Source organism: Alosa pseudoharengus, unplaced genomic scaffold, assembly GCF_046254945.1.
Source record: "Alosa pseudoharengus isolate Yale_2024_CS ecotype anadromous, Long Island Sound unplaced genomic scaffold, YU_APseudo_1.1 YU_APseudo_1.1_scf_17, whole genome shotgun sequence".
In the NCBI taxonomy this organism is placed as follows: Eukaryota; Metazoa; Chordata; class Actinopteri; order Clupeiformes; family Clupeidae; genus Alosa; species Alosa pseudoharengus.
In genome coordinates, this window is record NW_027468640.1 from 26,230,901 (window position 1) to 26,255,706 (window position 24,806).

Consider the following 24,806-nt stretch of genomic DNA (forward strand, 5'->3'; position numbering starts at 1 on the left):
TATGGACGTGCAACTGAAGCAGAACATTTGCAGGGCAAAAAATAAATAAAAATAGCAATTCAAATAGCTTCTATTGATTATAGTGGAAGATAAGTATTGCAGCATTACGCTCTGCAAACATTCTATTTCAGTTGTGCATCCAGTGTAGCCTGGACCTTGCTGCACTACCACCAATTTTCCTGTCTCTCCATGTGTGGCATCGTGTGATGATGCCTTCTAGTAGTCTGTATCAATGTCAGTTTGTGTGCCAGGGAAATGGATGTTTGTACATACCTCTCTTCATTTCCTGGCTCTAAAATATATATTTGTGCCTCTAGGCCATCAGAATTGCACTGAGTCCTCTTGTGGCGAGTTTGCCCAATGTGGTTTATTGGGAGCCTGTGAGTGTAAGCCTGGATATGAGATGCCCAAAAGACATTAGCCTTTTACATAACCATATATCCCACAGTTAGGTCTCTGTGCGTGCAGTAACTCCATCTGACGCACCCACCGGTAGTCTATCTTAGCACAGTGCCTTAGAGTGGGCGGCTCCAATTAGCCTACAAAATCCTAATAAAGCCTACTAAAACAAAATCACCTTTTAGTGATTTATGGTAATCTCACAATGAAAACAAGCAGGGACCTTAGAGTGCAACAAATAATTAAGTTATTAGTCTATTATCTTATTTAGTGAAAATCGTTGCATGGGCATGTTCATTGTCAGTAGTAATGTATATTTACTATAGGCCTAGTCATACAGAGCATTCAGATTGTAGCCTAAGAAAGTGGCAGAAAATAGCCTATATGACGGGCTTAATTTCTTCATTCAGAGCTAATGACAGTCATTCAGCCTTTGTGTAAAGAAATAGGCTATACATTTGAACAAGTGGCCACATTAAAAGGTAGCCAAAACAGGTCAGACCGAATGCATAAGCTATAGTCTATATAGGCTTAGAAGTTTTAAGTTTTAACAATCTTGACCAACCAAACCTATAACAAACTAGATGTACCGGATAGCGGAACAAAATATGACTGCTGCACATTCTCTCCGCAAAAAAATAAATCTTGTTTTTCAATTTGTCTCCATCTACTCTTGCAACTCATGTGTATTTGAGTGTGTGTGTGCAATGTATGATAAATGTGTGAATGTTGTTGTTAATTGTATATTTTATGCGACTGTCTCTAGATCAGTGTCTGGCCCCAAAGGTTGTGGGCCGCTGTCGCAGATACTCCCCCCGCTGGTATCACAATGCTGTGACTAACAAGTGCGAGCGGTTCATATATGGACGTTGCGGTGGTAACCGCAACAATTACCAGTCCGAGAAGGAGTGCACTGATACCTGCCTGATTTTAAAAGATGTCCATAAGAATTGATGATCTATACACCATCAACAAATTTGTTTAAAAAATGTGGTCAATTTTTGTTTTTAAGCACAATGTTGAGTTTGTGTAACATTCAAAAGGATCTCATATCTCATCACAATGCATTGTGTGAACATGAGACTAAGTGATCATGGTAACAGAAATAAAACAAATTCATGTTGCATCAAACCACTGTTATGTGTGAAAATGTTTGATATTTTAGTTAAAACTCACATCACCTACGCCAGTAGTTCCCAAAAAATTATGTAGTTCTGCAAAATTATGTTCTTCAAATGATCAAGTTGGTGTTTATCATTTCAAAAATTAATATCTAGAGATGACAACCCTTTTCAGAAATAAAACAAGCAAATTGTGCATATTTGCTCCCACCCAAATTAACATTTAACTTCTATCACTTCACTCAGATTACAAAGAACCATACTGTCACATTATCTTGGCTTATTTGCCAGCTAGCTGATGAGCGTAGAGAAATCTTTGAGTCGTCAAGTGATGCAAAACCCAAACAAAACAGTTGCAAACCTCCCAGAAAACACAGGACAGTTTTATCATCACAGATCACAGAACATCTGGACCAGTTAGTATGTCTTCCAAGAACTAATAGAAACACTTAAAACATTTCAGAATGGGCTAACGTATTTTGAAAAAATACATCTAATGCCGAATTCAGCATAATAGTGAATGTTGATAAAAAGGCCGAACACGAACACTACGTCTTGGAAAGACTCTCAACTTCCTAGCAGTGTTGGGGCGGTGTGGATAAGGAGCTGCGCTATCATACAGTCTCGGAGAAGCAGTACAGCCAACCTGGAGTATTAAATGTCTACGTTATGCCCATCAATTGTTACAATAACATGATGTTAGGGTTTAACTGCAGTGAAACCATGATACAACAATAGTGATAAACCATGATGTCTCCGTACTGACATCTGCAGCTGAAGCCTTGTTAGCGCAGTAGGTGGGCCTACCACATCAGTTTTGTAATCTGAAAGTCGTGAGTTCGATCCTCACACGGGGCATCAAGGGCGCAGCTGGGTGGGGGCCCAAATAGGGCCCAAATTTTCTAGCAGAGCCCCTGCGGGGCATGGTGCTTGTCAATTATAGTGATAAACCATGGTTATCGTTACCCATGAAAACAAAAAAACATGGTCATGGTTACCCAAAAAAACGTTGTTTTGTCATAGTAAAACCATGGTTAATTTCCGTAAGGGACGTCCAGGCTCCTCGCTGTCCTCCTCACCTCCACGCACCCTGGACAAATCTCTGAGGCCTTTGCTACGGATTCCTGACATGGTGTATTGTCACTGAATTCTATCGTAATGCTCCATTTCACCTCTAGAGTTCAGTAGGGTCCATATGCTACTTTGTGCTTCAGTTAATTTTCTTTCCTGGTGATAACACATTGGACAGCAGGGGCGGGTGGAGCTAAATGCAGCAAAGAGCTTTGGACGGGTTGACAAAATGCCAATAAAATGGCGCCTTGATTGTACTAAAACCATGCACCTGTTAATGACAAAAAGCTTTCTTTTGGAAGATGCAGCAACTCCGTTCAGGCTTACCTCACCATTTCTGCTCGCTGTGAGTTTGTGTGGAGCGGAGGCCAAGAGGTAAAGAAGGGAAGGTGCGGGGTGTTATATGCTACAAATGTGGAAAGGTGAGAAAAATGAAGATAATACCCTACCAGTCATGTTGGGATCACTTAGAAATGTCCATTCCACTGCATTATAGACAGAATACCAGCTGAGATCAGTTGCATGGTTTTCAGATTATATTATGTGCTTACATAATTGCAAAAGGGTTCTCCAATGTTTTCTCAGTTAGCCTTTTAAAATGATATCAGATTAGTTAACAGAATGTGCCTTTGGAACATTGGATGAATAGTTGCTGATAATGGGCAATGTAGATATTGCATTAAAGATAAGCCATTTCTTTCGACAACAGCCGAGAACCCTTTTGGAATTATGTAAGCACATATTGTAATCTCAAAACTGCTGCCCTGATGCAACTAATCTCAGCTGGTATTCTGTCTATAATGGAGTGGAATGGAAATTTATAAGTCAATGTTTTTCAACCTTTTTTGTGCCACGGCACACTTTTGACACTTAAAATGTCCCACGACACACTAACATCCTGTGTGAAGAAAAAATAAACATACCATAGCCTAAAACTTCAAATAATACACAGATATGGCCTTATTATGGCTTCTATGCAAGACCTGCTCAATAAAACAAGCGCCCTATGTTTCATTTGTAGGTGATTATATCTAATTTAATTGTTGTTATGAACTGGATATGTGATGATTCTGTGAATACTGGATATGGGGCCCCGTTGTACAATGCCTGCATACCACAAATAGTGCAATCATACAATCAATGAGAGCATGTGGTTATAAATTCTTTGATGCAACAGTTGCTTTTCTGGACCAGTGAGTGAAATTTGGGTAATTTTCTGTGGCACACCTGATCTCTCACGGCACACTAGTTGAAAAACACTGTTCTAAGTGACCCCAAACTTTTGACCGGTAGTGTACAGTAGGTGTGGCGTTTTTGAGTGGTGAGCCATAGCTTTATAAGTTCTGTTATCCAGTTATCATGTCCAAATTATTTGAAGGGTTAATATTAAAGGCACACTATGCAAGATTTTCACCTTTACGAAGCCAATTTGATGGTAAACGAACTTGTAATAATAGTTCACCTAGCATAGACGTCCAAGAGCGGCACCTCGACAAATTACTTTGTCAGTAGATATAGCTCTTTTGAGATAGTTTTTGCCTGTTGTTAATCCTTCACCTCCACAACAAAAGCACTTGTATTATGTACAGGGGGCATAAGTCACGAGAAGTTTGCTATTTACAATAGCAGAGTAACATATAAACACATTGTGACTCTAGAGGGAGCTCTAGAGCATAGTATACCTTTAAAGGTCTCTGGTGGGGTGGGACTTTGAAGCTGAACACCTTCATATAGATGGGATATAGCAAGAATCTGTCCTTTCCTTGGGAGACAGTGAAGCCTGTGCAGTACAGACATTAGTAGAAGACCATCCTGTTTGCTGTGAGTAGCGTATTCTGCATTGAAAAAAACTGACACTAAAGACAAAATCAGTTACTATCTATTGCAAGCTATCCCATTCTAATTCCTATCAATTGTCAGTGCAGATGTACAGCTTGATTGATATTGACTTTGTTGTAGAACGTGAGTTCTCCACTTAACATTATATTCTGAATTCACTTACACAGAACCTATATTTAAGCCAAGTAGACAATGAGGGTATGAACAACTGAGCATAGTATGCTGTGACTGTGTCTCTGGTCATTGGGAGTGAAAACTCTGATCTCCTCACAGGATGTCTGGACTTGGCAGATTACGTGTGGCTGTCATTGGGGCAGGTGCAGCAGGACTGTGCGCTGCTCGGCATATTCTATCCCGCCCCGAGGTTTTTGCGCCACCTGTCGTGTATGAACTGAGCGACCATGTTGGGGGTACCTGGGTGTATGAAGAACAGGTGGGCAAATATAAGAATGGCATGCCAATCTACAGCAGCATGTACCGGGATCTCAGGTAAGGTGGATTGCCCAAATGTGGGACGTTTTTTGCCATTCGGATTTATGTAGTAGGCCATACCTGTCAACACTCCCGTATTTCAATGTCATCTCCCAGCACCCTCCCGTTTTGTTATTTCTTCCGGAAAACTCCCGTAATTTGCATGGTCATCAAACTTCATTTTAAAATCATTGATCCATTCCTTTTTTCTATTAGTCTGACATCTCTCAAGTTGCCAGTTTGTGTATGAAATACACCCTACACATACACGATTACTTAGTTTCAATTTCAACCATTTTGTCATAGGCTAAAACCTGGCAACCCAAAACCCAAATAAGGAATCGGGTGCCGACTGCGCAGCCTGAGTCTCGTCGTAAGCAAGCGGGCTAATTGAATGGCCTACTCCAGAACTAGCTGTTGTGAAATTGTTGGGAATTTAATTTATTAACACATCACATAAACTGTTATTGAGTGTTGTTGATACACTGAACTTGTGCCCTTGGAACCAAATGTGACAGCAAGCAGCTTTGGAGTTTTGGAAGTGCAGGCAGGCAGCTGGTGGATACATAACTGGCATGCGAAAGGTAAATGGTAAGGTAATAGCAACGACCGAAATGCAGTGTTGAAACCATAGGTTGAAACATGTGTATGAAACGTATTAAATATGCAAACACAGATCCGGTATAAACACTGACCCCCCCTCCCGTTTTTGGAAAGCTAAATGTTGACAGGTATGTAGTAGGCTATATAGTAGGCTAATGTGAAGGCAACACTTTAAATACACACCCAGCTTTGGTTTTCCCATAGTTTCACTGACATTCATTAGTTTGGGGAAGACCCACAACCACTGGAGCTTAGGTGTCCCCCATTAGGCAGTGTCCCACATTAGGACAATTTAGTAGAGGACCTGCATGTCTTCACACTATGTCTGTAATTTCTGGCGTTTAGCATTAATGGTTTACATTTTGATGAGTCATGTATATCTCAATAGCATATTAATATAAATGTGAAATGTGCAAATTTGATAGCATAATAACATAAGTGCTATATAAAAAATATTTCCATGTAGGTCGATATCATTGTATGCATTTAAAATGAAACCTTTCCTTCCTAATAGAACTAATATTCCAAAAGAGGTGATGTCATTTCCTGATTTTCCCTTTGAAAGCCACCTATCCTCATTTGTCCATCACACAGAGGTCCGAAAGTATTTGGAGAAATACTGTGACCATTTCAAAATCAGGAATCACATCCAGGTAACATGAAGTAAATGTAGACATGTCTTGTGGTTTTTAAACATTACTGTGACCCTTGCATGGTGAATGATATTGATGTCTGAAGTAAAACCTCTGATAAGATGTCCAACAAATGGTAAATGGTAATCATAATAATCATTGTCACCCAATGTCTGTGATTAGGCATCACCCAGGTTATCATTACTGTGTATTCATGATGATTTGCCAGTTGGCTTGTGTTTTTAAGTTAGGCTTTGTGTCAACTATGGATTGTTCCTGGTGTTATAGCTTGGGGAAAATACAGAAAGTTGAAACATGCTCTCCAAGACATTGTTTAGAACTCTTATTTGTTAAACTGTAATTGTTACAGTTGTGAATTTCCTTCTTACAGTTTGAGACAACAGTGGATGCTGTCAAACCAGTGAAGGTAGAAAATGGATGGCATGGCTTGGCTTGGGATGTCACCACCAGCAATGCCATTGATCCCAGCACTGCAGTCAAGAGGCGCTTTGATGCCGTCATGGTGTGCAATGGGTTAGTTTCAGTATAGTGTTATGTCAGTCTCCAAAAGACACATCTCTTTATGTGTGTATCTCAGAAATGCTGAATGGAGAACGTTTTTTCAGGTTCCTGTGTGTATTAAATTGATGCCATCTGTTTTTTTTTTTTAATTAGACACTTCTTTGACCCTTACATTCCATCAATCCCTGGTCTGGAAAAGTTCACCGGTGAGTATATCACCCTGGAATCTGCTAGTCATTTCTTAGGTGTTTTTTTAAGAGAGGTAGATGAGGATTTATGGCACAATAGAGTTTTTATTGTTATTTCTTAACAGTGATTATGTGTCAGTAGCATATACTGTACACAGCTTGTGGAAAACTACCTCATGCCCAGATGTGGCCACTTGTACTTTAACACACACGTGTACAATTCCTGAAATGTGGCATTGTAATATGTTATCAGTTACTTGTTAAACAGACAAAGATAATTCTTGGAAGGTCTGAAGAAAACATAATTGTGCCCTCAGTGACCTGAAATGATTCAGGAGAGTTTTTAGTTAATCATTTCTTTTAAGGGCTCCAGCATCACTTAAATGAGCTGTACTCTAAAGTAATAAAAACTGAATTTATGATTTTATTGGCTATTACACTTTAGCAATCATGATTGTTTTTATTATTCAACCAGATGCCAAGATATGTCTGTCTGCTTGTGAATATCCAAGCACACTAAACGAATATCTCTTGTTCTCAAGAACAAATTCTTTCAGAAACCATAATTAATTTTGTTAGTTGAGATGTGACTGCCAGATATTCAGCTATTCATTGTGCATGGCACATCCATATATTATTATGTCGAATGCAGGAACTGTGATGCACAGCCATACCTATCGCAGTGCTGAGCCTTTTGCTGGAAAGTCAGTGGTGCTGCTGGGAGCTGGCCTTTCTGGACTCGACATCGCTCTGGAGCTGTCCAGTGTCAACGCAAAGGTCTGTGGTAGTGAAAGCACTGATGACAACACATATACGAATATAGGGTTCATAAACCAATAAACCTCTGTTTATTAAGCAGTACACCTCTATTTGTTAACCGAAGGTGGTATTAAGCATATCAATTTTCTTCATTACTGTCGAATTATACTGTTGCATTAAACTACTTACAGTATTTGACCCCAGCTGTGGCGCAACTGTCTGGGGCACCTGCACCGTATGCCGGCAACCCGGGTTCGATTCCCACCCCGTGGTCCTTTCTGGATCCCACCCCTGCTCTCTCTCTCCCATTCGCTTCCTGTCACTCTTTACTGTCCTATCATTAAAGGCATAAAGCCCAAAAAAATATACTTAAAAAAAAAAAAAAAAATACTTACAGTATGAAGAGCCCATCATTAACCAGTGCACCCATGTTCATTAACCAATACACGTCTGTTTGTTCGGTTGGTTAACTCAAGGTGGTGTTAAGTCACGGCCAGAAGCCCCTGAAAGGCCCCCTTCCTCCTGGTGTGCAGCAGTCGCCCCCGGTGTCTAAAGTCCTTGATGATGGAACCCTGGAGTTCGGGGACGGGAAGCAAGCCCGGCCTGATGTGTTTCTGTTCTGCACTGGGTACAATTTCACCTTTCCATTCCTGGACCAGCAAGTAGGCATGAAGGTGAAGGATCACCTGGTCAGCCCTCTCTATAAGTTCCTGATGCCCCCAGCGTTTCCATCACTGTTCATTGTGGGCATCTGCAGAGCCATCTGCCCTTTTCCACATTTCCACATCCAGGTAAGAGCTTTGAAACCTCGTAAAAGCAGTTCCACATCTTTGCAGATATCTTATTGTTTATATCGTTGAGTAACTCACAGTAATTTTTTATGTCTCCAATGTTTTTGTTTCATTTCTGTGACCACCCTCCCCATTTTGTTGGTCTTCTTCATCTCTCTCTATTATAAATCCTTTAGACACAGTTCATCATGTCTGTGCTGGATGGTTCTTTCACTCTCCCCTCACAAGAGGAGATGGAGAAGGACATAGAGCTTGATGAAGCTGCTCGCCGCACCAGGGGCATTGCCACACGACATATCTTGAAGCTTGATTCAGAACAGTGGGCCTACAACGATGAGCTGGCTCTTCTTGGTGGGTTTAAGCCACTTCCACCATACTGGAGCAACCTGTACGAGTCCAACAAGGTGTTCCGCTCCAAGGACATGCTCAACTACAAGACCTACAACTACAGAGTGCTCAATGAGAAGGAATGGATAGTGCAAGGCCCACAGGGGCAGTCTCTTCCCAAACCATTACCATAAATATTATTGTGGCGATAAGGAGACTAGCTCTTTACATAAACTTAGAGTACTATACGAAACCTGGAAAAATCCATTGACTTGTCATATTTATTGACAGTGGGTTTTGATGATTAATTCTGTATTTAGGGATGGGCAAAAATACATCAAAATTGATTTGGAAATAAAATATCAAATATCCTAATTTTAAGTGTATCAAAATAAACTACAAAATACAGTAGCCACGCCATGTATCAAAATACTGTGGTTTTGTATTTTGAAAATACTAAAACTACTCTTTTAAGGCTAGGGAGCATGAAATCACTTTTCAAACCTTCCATATCGGTCAATCTATTCCTTCATCACTACACTGATTATGTTGATAAAGTGGACACGTGAGCAACAGCTTTTCTCTGCCTACATGCCATAAATCTGCAAAAACAGATTTCAACAGATCCACTATGCTGACCTGCCGGTTACATCTCAGAGATGTACTCAAAAAGTCACAACTGAACTTATCAAGTGGCACAAACTAACCACTGAACCTATTGAGAGCCACAGAATGTGGTCCTAAAGGAACCCAATGCAGTTATATTATCTTAAATAAGAATGAAGTCTCTGACATTGTCAATGCATGGCCAGATTGCTTGATATTGCATTGTGTAACGCTGTTGATCAGGAAGGATCATGACCCTTTATGTTGGTTTTTAACTAACTGGGTACCGTGTAAGCGCTAAATGTGGTATATTGATGCCAAGAGGTTCTCAAGAAAAAAACTGATGATCAAAATTCTCAAGAAACTTGAGGTTGGTGTTAGAGAGGGGTGTATTGTGTGTGTGTGTGTGAGAAACCTACACGTTACTCGTTACGTTAAACATCAAACAGAGGAAAGATTTACACTACACCTTGCAGTACAGCAGGCTACCTATCTTTTTAGAGTGGGCTTTTTGCATCACCATTTTTCACCACCAACATTATTGTTTCACTCCCTTGGGATAGTGAGTGTTCATCTGTGTTGTGTCATTATTTTGTGTTTTGTGTGTGTGTGTCTAATCTACAGTCACGCAGAAAACAGTTCATGGATAGCACACGAAGAATCCCATATCATGAAAAATTGACTGAGGAAAATACATAATTTATGATTCTGCCAGACTATAGTCCTGTAAGGGCAACTAGGACAAATGGTAGATTCATGTAAATGTTTGAGGTCCAGCTTCTAGTTGCCATCAGGGTTCTCAAGTTTTGAGCTCAGCTTGGAGTGAGATTTTTTTTTTTGGGGGGGGGGGGGGGGGGGGGGGGGCACTCACTCACTAAAATGTTTGGCTTTGTGTGCTCATTCAATGAAGGTAGAATTGAATAAAGACTTCTGGTGAGTTTTTTGGAAAAAATCATTAACCCTTTGAGACCTTGAATTTGTCATTGTATCTACAGTACACATCCATCCATAGCCTACATACATTTTTGTTTATTTTTGTTCAGGACATTCTGGGATTTGTACCCATCTTGCATAGCTATGTCTCTTATGTCAACAGGAAGCATGTCAGTAGAAATAACTTATTTAGGTGGGATAGATTGGAATCTTGAAATATAATAATCTTGACGGTGGGATATTCTATGGCTCACCAATTTACGAGATTTATGTACTGAGTGAGACAAATAGTTTATTTATTAAGCTAATTTCTTTATTCACTTGAATAGCCTATTGTCACTGAACCATTGGACCAAGAATGTGCATGCTGAGACCAACTTTTTATTTTCTTTTTTTATAAGGACAGCAAGTACATTAGTTTGGGTCGCTATTACATTATGGTTGGCAGCTCATTGTCTGCAGCAGTCCTGTATCTTTAGAAAAAAATGTATGTGTAGCATACTCGCTCAAATTGATAACACTAATTGATAATAAGCTAATTTTCATTCATTGTTGACATGGTCCATGGAGGCTCAGACGGGTGGCTGATGAACACGCCGCTAAAAAGCACAAAAGAGTGCGAAAGTTGCAGCCGTGACGACAGGGAAAGTGCAGGCAGCCACGAGAGTGATTGGTCGTATAAAATGAACGTTGCTGATGTCTGGGTTACACAAAGCTACAACGACACAATCATTATGTTTTCTTAAAAATCACTTCAGAGTCTATAGGCCTTGCACTCTGATCACAACGACAAGCATGCTTTCAATAGGCCTAAACATTTTCTCCTCTGATTCAAACAGACAGTAGGCCTAAGTAGTAGTCTATATGGACGTTACTGGTAACCTCGCCTTTTAACTGCTGGGATGTAACTTCCCCCCTCGGTTCATCACACACGGCTACATTTCAATACCCGTCTGAGAGAAGGGTAGTGAGGATGCTAACATAGCCTATTTCTGATTTCGCCATTGGAGTTGAACTCTCCACTTTTTGCAACGTTGTGATTGCAGCTGGCTTTGGCTATTTGCAACAAAACCGGCCCTTGTATAGCCTGCTGGGCTGTGCTGTAATGTACCCCAGCGCCATCCAATACAGTAGACTATGCCTCGCCCATTTTAACAGCTTGGCTTCAAGCCAAGTGAACTTAGGCCCACTTTACTTAAATGGGTAATATATCTATGGCAACCAGGGTTCTCAAAGTCTCACGCAATTCAACAAGTTCACACGCCACACCTTGAATTTCTCACGCAGAAATATTAGGCTACTTAGTCAAGGTATCTGCATAAGTATTAGAGGCGCAAGGATACCAGAGGATTTCTCGCAGAGTTCAGAACTAGCGCACCACTCACCGGCCAAATAATAGGCTAATAAAAAAATAGCCACTAACATCCAATCAAAAAATAGTGTTCGTTGTATCCGGGTAAAATTCCAAAATAGGACATCCCCTACCTGCAACCACGTTATGCTTGTGCGCTTATGTGGGGTTACACGTTTAAGATTTCAAAACTGCACCAAAATGCTTTTTATTCAGAAATTCAACTGTCTGTCATTTAGTAAACCAGCCTACTTATGGCACTTTAACAGTGTGTTTTATTTATAAACTAAACGAAACTGTCGGTCATTAAAATGAGAAGTCAAGACTAACATCATCATCGATTTTTCTTTGCCTTTACAGTTCACATACAGTTGAATGTTGATGGTGGTGACCTTGAACCAAAGATTCTATAGTTAACTTTATCAACCGTCTCTGCTTGAACCATTAGCCTACAGCAAAATGTCAGGATTACGTGTCGCCATTATTGGGGCAGGTGGTGCCAGATATGCTAGGCACCTTCTATCCCGTCCGGAGCGTTTTGTGAGCAGACCAAACATGTTGGGGTGTGTGTGTGTGTGTAGGCTATGTCTAATTTACAGTCACACAGAAAACAGTTCATGGATAGCACACGAAGAATCCCATATCATGAAAAATTGACTGAGGAAAAGACATCATTTATGATTCTGCCAGACAGTCCTGTACAAGGGCTACTAAGGACAATGGTAGATTCATGTGAATATTTGAGGTCCAGCTTTCAGTTACCATAGTTATATTGGCCATTTAAATTAAAGGAACACCCCGACTTTTTTGGGACACAAATCACAGCATGTAAATAGGAAAATTAAGGAGTTCATTGGTCACTATTGGGAGTAGGCTTTCTTTAAGGGAGAAGTGGGCCTAAATTCACTTGGCTTGAAGTCAAGCTGTTTAAATGGGCGGGGCATATGTCTACTATTGGATGACGCTGAGGTACAGTTACAGTAACAGTTACGGCTACAAGGACCCGTTTTGTTGTGAATAGCCAAAACCAGCTGCAATAACAACGTAGCCTACAAGAGCGAAGTGATAGTAGATCCAATGGTGAAATTACGAAATCTGTTGGCATCCTCACTACCAATCTCTAAATTACTCAGGTAAGTAATTGAAATGCCTTGTGCGATGACCCGAGGGAGGGGGGAGGGGTATGTTTATTGAAAGCATGGGCTACTTGGCTGTAGTTAATCAAAGTGCACGTAGCGCATAGATTCTGAGTGATTTTTAAAATGAAAAGTCAAGACTAACATCATCGATTTTTTCTTGGTTTTACAGCTCACACACAATTGAATGTTGATGGTGGTGGCCTTAACCGTTACAGCAAAAATGTCGGGATTACGTGTCGCCATTATTGGGGCAGGGGGTGCCGGTTTATGCGCTGCTAGGCACCTTCTATCCCGTCCCGAGATTTTTGCACCGCCGGTTGTGTATGAGCAGACCAAATATGTTGGGGGAACGTGGGTGTACGAGGAACGGGTAGGCAGCTATAACACCGGCGTGCCAATCCACAGCAGTATGTACCGTGATCTCAGGTGAGGACCAGCGTGGAAAAAAAACACTTTATTGTGCACGATTATTGGTCATATTATGACTACACTGTGAATCATACAGATATGTCATATTACAGTTTTTTACAATTGTTTACAAACGTTTTCAAAACTCTGTGTCTATTTTTCAAAACTCCACACACAAAACCCACAACTGCTCACACAAAATGCAAAATGCCCCAAATCTCCAGCAAAATGACACACAACATTCAAAATGTCAAAAACACATGTTTAAAGCAAACATTCGCTTCACATTACAAACACTTTTGTCATAATATGACATTTTGGATACATCATGTACACACTGTTGCTCAAAACCTAAAGCTCTTCTGTCTTAGGCTTTCTATATGTATTTCCATACAAGAGTGAAAGTTACGGTATCAACAAAGAGAAGTTGAAATACACAGTAAAAATGCAAGCAATATTGAAACCAAAAATAGTGATTTTTCCCAAATAATTTGCTGTTGTGAAAACAGTATTTTACAGCAAACAAGAAAAAAAGCAAAGAAGAATACAGTGACCACCAGATGTACATGGAGTTTTGAAAACACTGATTTTGTTTTTTTCTAAAGACAAGTGTGTGTGTGTGTGTGTGTGTGTGTGGTGGGGGGGTCGTGTACAGTATGTATTCATAGGCCTATAGACCCTTTCAACTGCAGAAACAAACAATTCTACAGTAAGCGTTCCTAAGGCATTTCTGGAGGCACAGCAAAATGTATTGAGCTAATGGTACTGTAACATGGGGACAAACAAAAATAGAGTAAAAAGACAAATTTTACATAAAGTCAAATTTTTGTATAACATTACTGTAAGCTAAAGTCCGATTACTGTAATTTTCAAAGTATCTGCATTGGTTCTGAATATTTCAACCAGAAATCCTCTAGGAGCAGATTGAAAGGGTCTATACCTATATAGAGAGTATATCTATTCATAGACCTATACTAAGGCAATGATTGGATGGTGTTCAGGAAAGTAAAGAGTATTTGCACATGTGAAGAGAAAGAGTGAAGCACTGGTGATTTAGTGTGGCATTTTGATGGGTTGTGTTTGAAGAACGAAATCAAGTTACTTCCTGTTAGAGTTTTTGTGTGTTAGGTAGAAAATTGTGTGTGGTGTTTTGCAAAATGTGTTTTAGTCAATTGAAAACTGAGTCAAACACTAAGAATTAGTGTATGGTTTTGCAGATTTGGTGTCGGGTTATGATGTTTAGAGTACATGTTTAGAAAATTGTGTGACAAGCAAAGATTTAGTGTGTAAGCAGTTGAAAAAAACTGTAAATGCATTTAATAAAAACACAAAAGTAACCGTATTAAACATAGGCTACATCTAAGCTCAATTGGTAATGCAGACATTCCAAATAATGGACACATTGTCATGCCTATTTTATTGTAGGCTATTCACATTGTTGAAGCATGAGCAAACATCCAAAATGCAGCAAGAATAGCCTTGTCCAAATGTCATGTTTGGATTGGCTTTTATTGTTTCCTGGCGATATTTTAGAATGGTATACCCAAAGCTTTCTGGTGAGAACAAAACACTGCCACATTTCAAAGAACCTCCTCCTGCAGGGATTGGCCATAGACCCAGTGTTGCCAACTATTTCAAACGGAAAGTAACTAAAGCCAGCTCCAAAAGTCGCTAAATGTCGCTAGATGATGTCACGCACTAATTTGCATATCAATTACGTCACCAGGTCGTGACCCCCCCCCCCAAAAAAAAAAAAAAAAATGGTGATGGCCCTTTAATTCCCCTTTACACCTGTTTGCTTTTCTCCTAGGCCTACTCAAATAGGCAACTTTAAGGGCCTAATTTAAATATATTTCATTTAATATACTTGTATATTAGGGTAATTGATACACTTCTGTACATCTTGTCATAGTATACACCAGAATGAGCATTAAGTGGCTGAAAATCAGTAATTTCCAACCTATTCCCAACTGCTGCATTTGCTTTGCACAGCTTGAAGTCTGATTATAACTTCACCATAGGCTACACAATTTAACCTTACGACAATGGCTATATTTTTTATTTATTTAGTTAATGTCACTCGGACAGGCCGACAGAATTTTTTTTCCCCTCAGCCGACAGTCTGTCCTGCATTGACAACATTGAGGCTACATAGCCTAAACGAATGCTTTAGGTTTTTCTAACTTGTATGCTCGATTTTGAACTATCTGCTTGTGAATGAAGTTGTACAGTAGCCTACTTTCCTTTGTTGATTGGTGCTGGAAAGCGTGTCCCTGTTTCCCTGTCATCATGTCATTGCTCTCGTCTCGTTGACTCTGGTTGTAATCTCACCCGAAGTTGCTGCACCTTCCAGTTACGTTGTCTGAGCTGTTAGATCTATAGAACATCTACTTCCGTGGAGAACATGGGCTGATACTACATAGGCCAGTCATTACTTTTATAATCATGGGGCAACGCTTTGGGCGAACTCGATGTAGGCTAATTCACAAACGAAACAGGCATGAGAATCTAACACAGCACAGCCAAACTCACTGCTCACTCAGAAGAGTAAAAAAGGACGTTACATGCCATCACATCAGAGTCTCAAAATGTCTCCAAGAACGCCAGAAAAAGTAGCTAGATTTGTCGCTAATCGCTTTTTACAAAAAAAGTCGCTTGGGGGGTCTGAAATCTCGCTAAATATGGCGACAAAGTCGCTAAGTTGGCAACACTGCATAGACCAATTTATTAGTAGGCCTATGGTGTAAGGCCTCCTCTTTGCGGCCAGCCATGCAGCATCAGTTCACTTAGGCAACACCAGAACAGTCAGGTCACTGCATGATGTGAATCGTTCCCTTATTCATTCCTCTAAAACACACCCCATAGTGTCTCAATAATATTTGGCCATGGCACGAGTGACATAGTTAGTACCCAGACATCCCTTCAGACAGCTTCCTCTTGCGTCAACAGTTACTCCTGTTGGATGTGGTTCGTCCTTTGTCATTGTATGACGACATTACCCAGAATACAGTGGCTTTTGGTCCACCACAAACCCTTGCCATCCGGCATCCGTGGCCTACTGGTTAGGGAATTTGACTTGTGACCGAAGGGTGGCTGGTTTGATCCCTGACTGGTAGGGAAAATGTGGGTGGGGGGAGTGATTGAACAGCACTCTCTTACATTCACATCCACGGATGAGGTGCCCTTGAGCAAGGCAAGGCACCTAACCCCAACAGCTCCCCGAGCGCCAGGATTAAGGCTGCCCATTGCTCTGGGTGTGTATGTGTGTGCTTCTAGTGTGCTCAGTGTGTGTGTGTTTGAATGGGTGTACACTGTATGTGGGTGTGTTGTACACTACCCCCGGATAGGTAACATGCAGAACACAAATTCCTTGTATATGCAAGTATACTTTAGCCTGACGAGCCAGACCCACATCAAGATGTTGGGTCTGGGAACTTACCATAGGCAGTGCTCAATCCAAGGGGCGGGATAAACAGTTGTCTTTCAAATTTCCTCTGCACGCAATAGGACAGCGCTATAACTCAAGAGTCCCATGCATTTTCTGTTACTACAACCTTCACTTCCTGCTTTTACTGATGGAAACGGTGAACCAGGCCATGCATCTGTAGGATTGAAACCTCAAATTCATGAATACATAGTGTCAAGCCATCAGTTCATGTAGTCAAAGCTGACAGTCACTGGGTCATGCAACAAAACAATGAACTAAAACATTCCAACAACTAACAAGGAATGGCTGAAGAAAACAAGATTTGCATTCTGCATTCGCCAAGTTAGAGAGCAGACCTAAATCTGGCTCTGCATGGAGGAGTGGGCAAAAAGGACCCAAAGTGCACATGTGAAACCCAACTTTTTATTAAATCAGCCACTTTTCTTAAATTATTAAATATATCTTGGTATTTTCTTTGTGTTGTGTTATTAGAATGTCTGCAGCACAAATTGAACTTTACATGTATGTTTAATAAGGTTATTTATATATATATATATATATACTGTATATATATTTTTTCTTCTGTTGGGCTTACAAACTTTCAAGCAGCACTGCATCACACACTGGGTCAAGTCACAGCCTATTTGACCTGCTCGCCCATGGTTTAACAGCTCTGTATATCAGTATGGATGTGGAAGTATGACCCAATTATTTCCCTCCATGCAACAGAACAAATATTCCTAAAGAGGTGATGTCGTTTCCTGATTTCCCCTTCGAAAATCACCTCTCCTCCTTTGTCCATCACACAGAGGTCCGAAGGTATTTGGAGAAATACTGTGACCACTTTAAAATAAGGAATCGCATAAAGGTAATGGAGTTTATTCATCTAATGATGGACAAAGGCCTAGTGCATGAATCAAACACATGAAAAGCATACTAAACTCCTAGCTGGCTCCTTTGAATTTGTTTGACAATGACCTTTGTTGTCCAGTATCTTTCATTTGGCTAAAGATACCATGAGACTGACAATGTATGTGATGTATAAGCATTATACAACCTCTACCCCAAAATTATCACTTTGAAAAGTAATAAGGTATTTTCATAAACATTTTTATGAATGCAAATCACTTTAATTGACCTTTGATTTGGTAGTGGGACGTGATGTATTGGTCTACTTCCTGAAAATGTAACCGAGGTAAACTAATGACTCCAGTTTGCGAATGGAGCAGTACACGATGACTGGACAGACTGATGTGGGTCAAGGCAAGGTTGTAAGTGATGCTCATGCAATGAAAGATTCTAGCACTTTGCTCATTACATTCATTCCAGTCATTCATTACATACACTTGTTGCTCAGCCATCTGATTGTCCTCAGTCACCATTCACTGTGTTGTAATGTTTAGCATATAATTTACGTTTACATTTATTCATTTAGCAGACACTTTTGTCATTTTTTAGTATAGTATATATTTTGGGCATTTTTGCCTTTATGTGGACAGGACAGTGAAGAGTGACAGGAAGTGAGTAGGAGGGAGCGATAGGATGGGGATCGGGAAATGACCGCAGGTCGAATTCGAACCTGGGTCCCCATGGCCACTTGGACCCGTACATGGTATGGGCGCTGTAGCCTGCTGCACCACAGTGCCATGTGGTTTTATCAATTTTTATCCAAAAAATTAATAACATTCAAGTAGCATTGCAGAGGAGACCTTAGGTAACAATTACCACAACAATACCACAACAATAAATACTATTACCAGAGGAAGAGAGTGCAGAATCTAAAGTGCTAGTCAAAGTGTGGTCATATTGGTAGAAGAAGAATGACACGGCATTCAGGTATCGGAACAGTAATCCAACGCAAGTGTGTCAACAGTGGTATCATATAATAATCAAAATCAGCTAAATAACAATAATAAGTGATCTTTGCTCATGGAATGATTTTGTCACATCAGTGAGACAACCAATGAAATGACAGAAGGTGTGTCTCCATTGGCCCAAATGTTATGGAATGATATGAGAGATTGCTGAAAAAAGATAGTCTACCCCTTTACAGTTTAACCAATGCTATGCTTCCTCAGAGTGTTTCATTGTATGCTTCACTAACTGTTTTTCTTCATTATAATGTGCTCCCTCTCTTCAAAAACAGGGAATACAATAAACTCTTTGAAGTTGTAGCCTACCCAATAAGATTTCTTCCTCCTTTTTTACAGTTTGAGACAACAGTGGATGCTGTCAAACCAGTGAAGGTGGAAAGTGGATGGCATGGCTTAGGTTGGGATGTCACCACCAGCAATGGCATTGATTCCAGCACTGCAGTCAAGAGGCACTTTGATGCTGTCCTGGTGTGCAATGGGTTAGTGCATGGATTTCTGTTAATAAAATAAAAAACGTGTTTGAGGAATGAAATGGGATAAAATAATTCCACTTTTTTAATTTTATCAGGCACTTCTTTGACCCTTATTTTCCACCAATCCCTGGTCTGGACAAATTTACAGGTGGGTATGTTTTGCATGTTGCACTAGCCAGATTTTCTTCACAAAATGTATTCAGGTGTATTGCTGATTATGACAGCATTTCCACGTATAGGGAGAGCTATTGTATATTTCATGCAAGTATGACATATTATTCTTAGTGCTCATATATTTGAGCTCTTGTGACCTGGATATGGAAGAGGTTATAAAAAATACTAATATTTTAGTAATCACATGTGCTTCCATATGCACAATCACATGAAAGACAGTAGCTGTTAAAACATCAGTCATCAAGTATTGGCTCAATTGATTCACTGTATTCTTGCTAGCTCTTAAGAAATTGAATTACTGCAGATACTCTTTAGTTCAGTGTAGATTTTTAGTTAATTATTTGTAGGGTTGCAACATTTTCAAAGTTGGAAACTTTCCATGGAAATTGATGGGGACATATGGTAATTATGGGGCAATTTGCAAGTTATCCTATAACAGGGAACTTAAATGTATTTAATAAAACAATAATGCTACTTCTGTTAAATTTCTACCTTGCACTGTGCAAAACTCCATCACATACACAGATTGTTTTTGGAATCCTACACACTACAGCAACTATTGAAGCAACAGATGGAGGTGTTCCACCCCTCTGAACCCTAATCATTTCACAAGATCACATATAAGAGCCATGTACTGGACTCTTAAACCATAAAAGAGATTAGAAGAGTATTTTATTGCCATTGTTCCTGTATCCTATATGATGGTACATAGACAAATACTTTGTCAAAGCACAGGATTTTCTCTTGGCTGCTGAATCTTACAGTTGGGCAAATATATCCATGTGGATTTATTTTTGGTAGTTTGGTAGAGGGGCTGTGTGCACATTCAACCTATGTTTAGGCCTACAATAAGGTGAAACAAAAGAGAGAGAGAAATTAAAAAAATTAAAAAATGGCAACGTTTGACCCAATTTGGTCTTCTTCAGGCAATTGGCAGAATATTTTGCCTGAAGAAATCCCGTTAGGTTGAAACATTGACATTCTTTAAATACATTTTGGGAACTACTCCAGTATGCAGACATTCAATTTTGTTTTTATTTATATTTGGTACCCAGGAACTGTAATGCACAGCCATACCTATCGCAGCGCTGAGCCTTTTGCTGGAAAGTCAGTGGTGCTGCTAGGAGCTGGCCTTTCTGGACTGGACATCGCTATGGAGCTGTCCAGAGTTAACGCAAAGGTTAGTGATACAGACAGCTAGCCACTACTGTACTTTGAGTAATGTCAAAAGTCCTGAGTGGAAGAGAGAAAAGAGCCATGGAAAAAAAAAAAAAACACACTGCAGAAGCCACAGAAAACAAGCCTCTGTAGCAGGGCGCTGAACATGTTTGGTGTTTTAAGCCCCCAACGTCGTCTTCCAGGCAGCGCTGCATGGGGTTAGGCAAGGGTTAGGGTTAGGGTTAAGGTTAGGGTTAAGGTTAGGCTTAGGTGCCTTGAAGTCGACGGTCGCAGCGCTGCCTTGAAGTCGATGATGGGGGCTTAACACACCATCGCGCGTTGAACATGTACGTGGTGTGGCTTAAATTAAATTACAAAAAAAACTCGTTTTCTTCATTACTGTTCAATTATAGCATTAGAATTATAGCAATACACCTCTGTTCATTAACCAATACACGTCTGCTTGTTCGGTTGGTTAACTCAAGGTGGTGTTAAGTCACGGCCAGAAGCCCCTGAAAGGCCCCCTTCCTCCTGGTGTGCAGCAGTCGCCCCCGGTGTCTAAAGTCCTTGATGATGGAACCCTGGAGTTCGGGGATGGGAAGCAAGCCCGGCCTGATGTGTTTCTGTTCTGCACTGGGTACAATTTCACCTTTCCATTCCTGGACCAGCAAGTAGGCGTGAAGGTGAAGGATCACCTGGTCAGCCCTCTCTATAAGTTCCTGATGCCCCCAGCGTTTCCATCACTGTTCATTGTGGGCATCTGCAGAGCCATCTGCCCCTTTCCACATTTCCACATCCAGGTAAGAGCTTTGAACCCTCGTAAAAGCAGTTCCACATCTTTGCAGGTGCATTTATATCGTTGAGTAACTCACAGTAATTTTTTATGTCTCCAATGTTTTTGTTTCATTTCTGTGACCCTCCCCATTTTGTTGGTCTTCTTCATCTCTCTCTATTATAAATCCTTTAGACACAGTTCATCATGTCTGTGCTGGATGGTTCTTTCACTCTCCCCTCACAAGAGGAGATGGAGAAGGACATAGAGCTTGATGAAGCTGCTCGCCACACGAGGGGCATTGCCACACGACATATCTTGAAGCTTGATTCAGAACAGTGGGCCTACAACGATGAGATGGCTCGTCTCGGTGGGTTTAAGCCACTTCCACCATACTGGAGCAACCTGTACGAGTCCAACAAGGTGTTCCGCTCCAAGGACATGCTCAACTACAAGACCTACAACTACAGAGTGCTCAATGAGAAGGACTGGATAGTGCAAGGCCCACAGGGGCAGTCTCTTCCCAAACCATTACCATAAATATTATTGTGGCTCTTTAAGTAAACTGGTCAGGCAACTAGTTTTGGTATCATCTTCAAATTAATTATTAATTAACTCTGAAATCATTGGTCCAGCCTAACCAATCACATTGATAAGGAAATCCCAATGTTACTTCCTACTTGGCCTAAACCTTACAAACTGACAATAAACAGTAGCCTGGAAAATCCAGACCCTGGTAATCTAGAAAGATTAAGGGTCTGGCCAAGAACAATGTAATGGCCCAACTCGAGGGGCGGCAATAAGCATGCATTTAAAAATATAACTGCACGCAATTGGATAACACTAGACCATGTTTACTTTGAATGATTTCGGACTTCGACGCAATCGGATAACAATACGACCAATGTGTACTGTCCTCCAACATTGCAGCGCTGTCTTCATCAGTTTAGCTGGTTCCCAGGAATGTGGGGTAAAAGTAACGTGCATCATTGCCCATTGCCAGTGTCTCGCAGAGACAATTCCATTGTGCTCTCGCGAGAACTCTGGATTTCCAGGGTAAATAAACAGCATAAGTAGTCAAGAAACAAAGTATGTAGGCCTGCCATTGCTGTAAATAAATGTATACATTTCTTCTGACTGCAATTTTTGATGTTTGCAGGCGTTGCTACTAGCGTTTACCACAGCTACTTGATAAATGATTAGCACGCTGCACACATTTGTTCAAAACTGTTGGATTCAAGTAGACTGCTTATCATCTTAATCCCAATGTAAATGGAAAGTATTTTCTCAGACTCAAAAGGGCCTGCCTGTCCCAAGGAGAAAAAGTATCACTTTGAAACACACACCTGGAGAAACTGAACTGTCCAACCAAAAGAATATGATAAACTAGCCAATTAGGGCTAGGCCTACTTTGTTTTCAATATTTCCAGGCTTCCACTAGTGCTGCTGACAACTGAAACAGCAAGACACAGAAAGAGGTAGAAAGAGCTGTTGGAGCCTAATGTAGCTTAACAGCACCTAGGCTAAAGGCCTAATATATCTACATAATGTGTGCTGTCATGAATAAATAATCAGAAATACAGTATTTTTTATATCAGTAGTTTATAACAAAATATAATAATAATGATATAATTATAATTAAAATAATAATATAAATATTATAGGCTACATAGCCCAATATGCCTCTCCCCGTTCCGATCAGACACCTTATAACTAACATATTTCCTGTGGGAAACACTGACTGCAGATTTTTTAACAAAAAAATAGTAAGAAAATCGCATTGTAAACTTAAAATCGTGAATCGTATCGAATCGTGAGTTGAGCGTATCGTTACATCCCTAACTTACATGGCTTCTCATAACACATATGTAGATGATACTTGATACGCAACTATATCTATCTTTCCTGCCTGATGATGCCAAGGTGCCCTTGATTCCCTAGGGATCAATAAAGTATATCTATCTATCTATCTATCTATCTATCTATCAAGGTCTCGTCGCGGATTTCGGATTGTCTCTGACATATCCGCTTGGACAAAGGAACACCACCACCAGAACAGTTACAAGTCAAAATGTTGACGTGGAATAAAGCAATTGTTGATACACTGCAACTAGAGTGTAGTCAAAGCACACACATCCTTGATTTAAAACTGGGAGCAGGACTAAAGGCAAATAGTCACATTTACTGTAAGAGAAAAGTCCGCTACAACCAGATTTTGCTCCCAATAATGACGTTTCGGGCCTTTCAACCCTTCCTCAGATGGGAGCGAAATCTGGTCATAGCGGACTTTTCTCTTATATGATATACCGTACTGCAACTAAACACTAAAATGGCTTGCCATACGGTAGTGACAACTGTTTTTTTGAAAATATTTTTTGTATGATCTGTTTCACAATAAATGGACATGATGACAACTTTGCCAGTGTGTATTTATTTTATTATGCAATTTATTTGCTGCTGGGGATCAATTCAACATGAATGTAGTTGGGCTCATATTATTTCTCGAAAAACTAATTATTTTAAATGTTTTCCACGATTCAGCGTAACTAAACTCAGGGATGGGCAGTAGGCTATTTATGATACATGTATTTAAAACATGTATTTCAAATGCAAAATAGTATTTTGTCATTTGTATTTTATTGGGTTGAAGAAAATGGCTCGGTATTTCAAAGTATCCAAATACTTTATAGATTTTTTGTATTTTAAAAATACAGCCAAATATTTTTGGTAAAACCATTACTTTTTGGTGATGTGATGACATAATAAAATTGCAAAACAATAAATGTAGCCTCTGACTGGTGCTCATTTAGTAATTTGTCTAGACTTGTGATCAGAATATTGAGATTCAGGAAGAGGTTTGAGTGCAAGATGAGTAAAGTGTAGGTTGTTCACACACACATTACACCCCGTCTCTAACACCAACCTCAAGTTTCTTGAGACCTTTATTTTTTCATTTTATTCTTGAGAACTTTCATCATCGGAACACATGGAACTGGTTATGTGGTTCCGCTGCAACATTGCTCATAAAGTTTCCTCATGTATTACCTAAAACAACACAATGAAAAAATCCATAGTTATGCCCCTTGGCATCAATATAACCGCATTTAGTGCTTAGGCCGGGCCTACACCCAGTTAGTTAAAAAGGTCATGATCCTACCTGATCAACATGTTACACAGTGCAATATCAATTATTCTGGGCATTCATTGACAATGTCTTCATTCTTATTTATTCATTCTTATTTCAATGACTTCATTCTTATTTAAAGTAATAGAACTGCATTGGGTTGCTTTACAGTTTTTTACAATTGTTTACACATTTTCAAAACTCTGTGTCTATTTTTCAAAACTACACACACAAAACCCACAACTGCTCACACAAAATGCAAAATGCCTCAAATCTCCAGCAAAATGACACACAACATTCAAAATGTCAAAAACACATGTTTAAAGCAAACATTCGCCTCACATTACAAACACTTTTGTCATAATATGACATTTTGGATACATCATGTACACACTGTTGCTCAAAACCTAAAGCTCTTCTGTCTTAGGCTTTCTATATGTATTTCCATACAAGAGTGAAAGTTACGGCATCAACAAAGAGAAGTTGAAATACACAGTAAAAATGCAAGCAATATTGAAACCAAAAATAGTGATTTTTCCCAAATAATTTGCTGTTGTGAATACAGTATTTTACAGCAAACAAGAAAAAAAGCAAAGAAGAATACAGTGACCACCAGATGTACATGGAGTTTTGAAAACACTGAT

The 24,806-nt window shown here is 39.9% G+C and overlaps 2 protein-coding genes across 2 annotated transcripts; both read left to right on the forward strand.

Moving 5' to 3' along the window:
* The first annotated feature begins 2,550 nt into the window (after positions 1-2,550).
* On the forward strand, positions 2,551-10,100 carry LOC143127073 (uncharacterized). Its single transcript, XM_076288376.1, has 9 exons — positions 2,551-2,654; positions 2,894-3,013; positions 4,704-4,919; positions 6,019-6,157; positions 6,528-6,670; positions 6,812-6,864; positions 7,499-7,623; positions 8,082-8,396; positions 8,573-10,100. The coding sequence occupies exons 1-9, from the start codon at positions 2,551-2,553 to the stop codon at positions 8,915-8,917; spliced, it is 1,560 nt and encodes a 519-aa protein (XP_076144491.1). The 3' UTR covers positions 8,918-10,100.
* A 2,521-nt stretch (positions 10,101-12,621) lies between these two features.
* LOC143128054 (uncharacterized) lies at positions 12,622-22,594 on the forward strand. Its single transcript, XM_076289731.1, has 8 exons — positions 12,622-12,746; positions 12,922-13,178; positions 17,317-17,455; positions 18,798-18,940; positions 19,030-19,082; positions 20,164-20,288; positions 20,752-21,066; positions 21,234-22,594. The coding sequence occupies exons 2-8, from the start codon at positions 12,937-12,939 to the stop codon at positions 21,576-21,578; spliced, it is 1,362 nt and encodes a 453-aa protein (XP_076145846.1). The 5' UTR covers positions 12,622-12,746; positions 12,922-12,936; the 3' UTR covers positions 21,579-22,594.
* Positions 22,595-24,806: the final 2,212 nt, after the last annotated feature.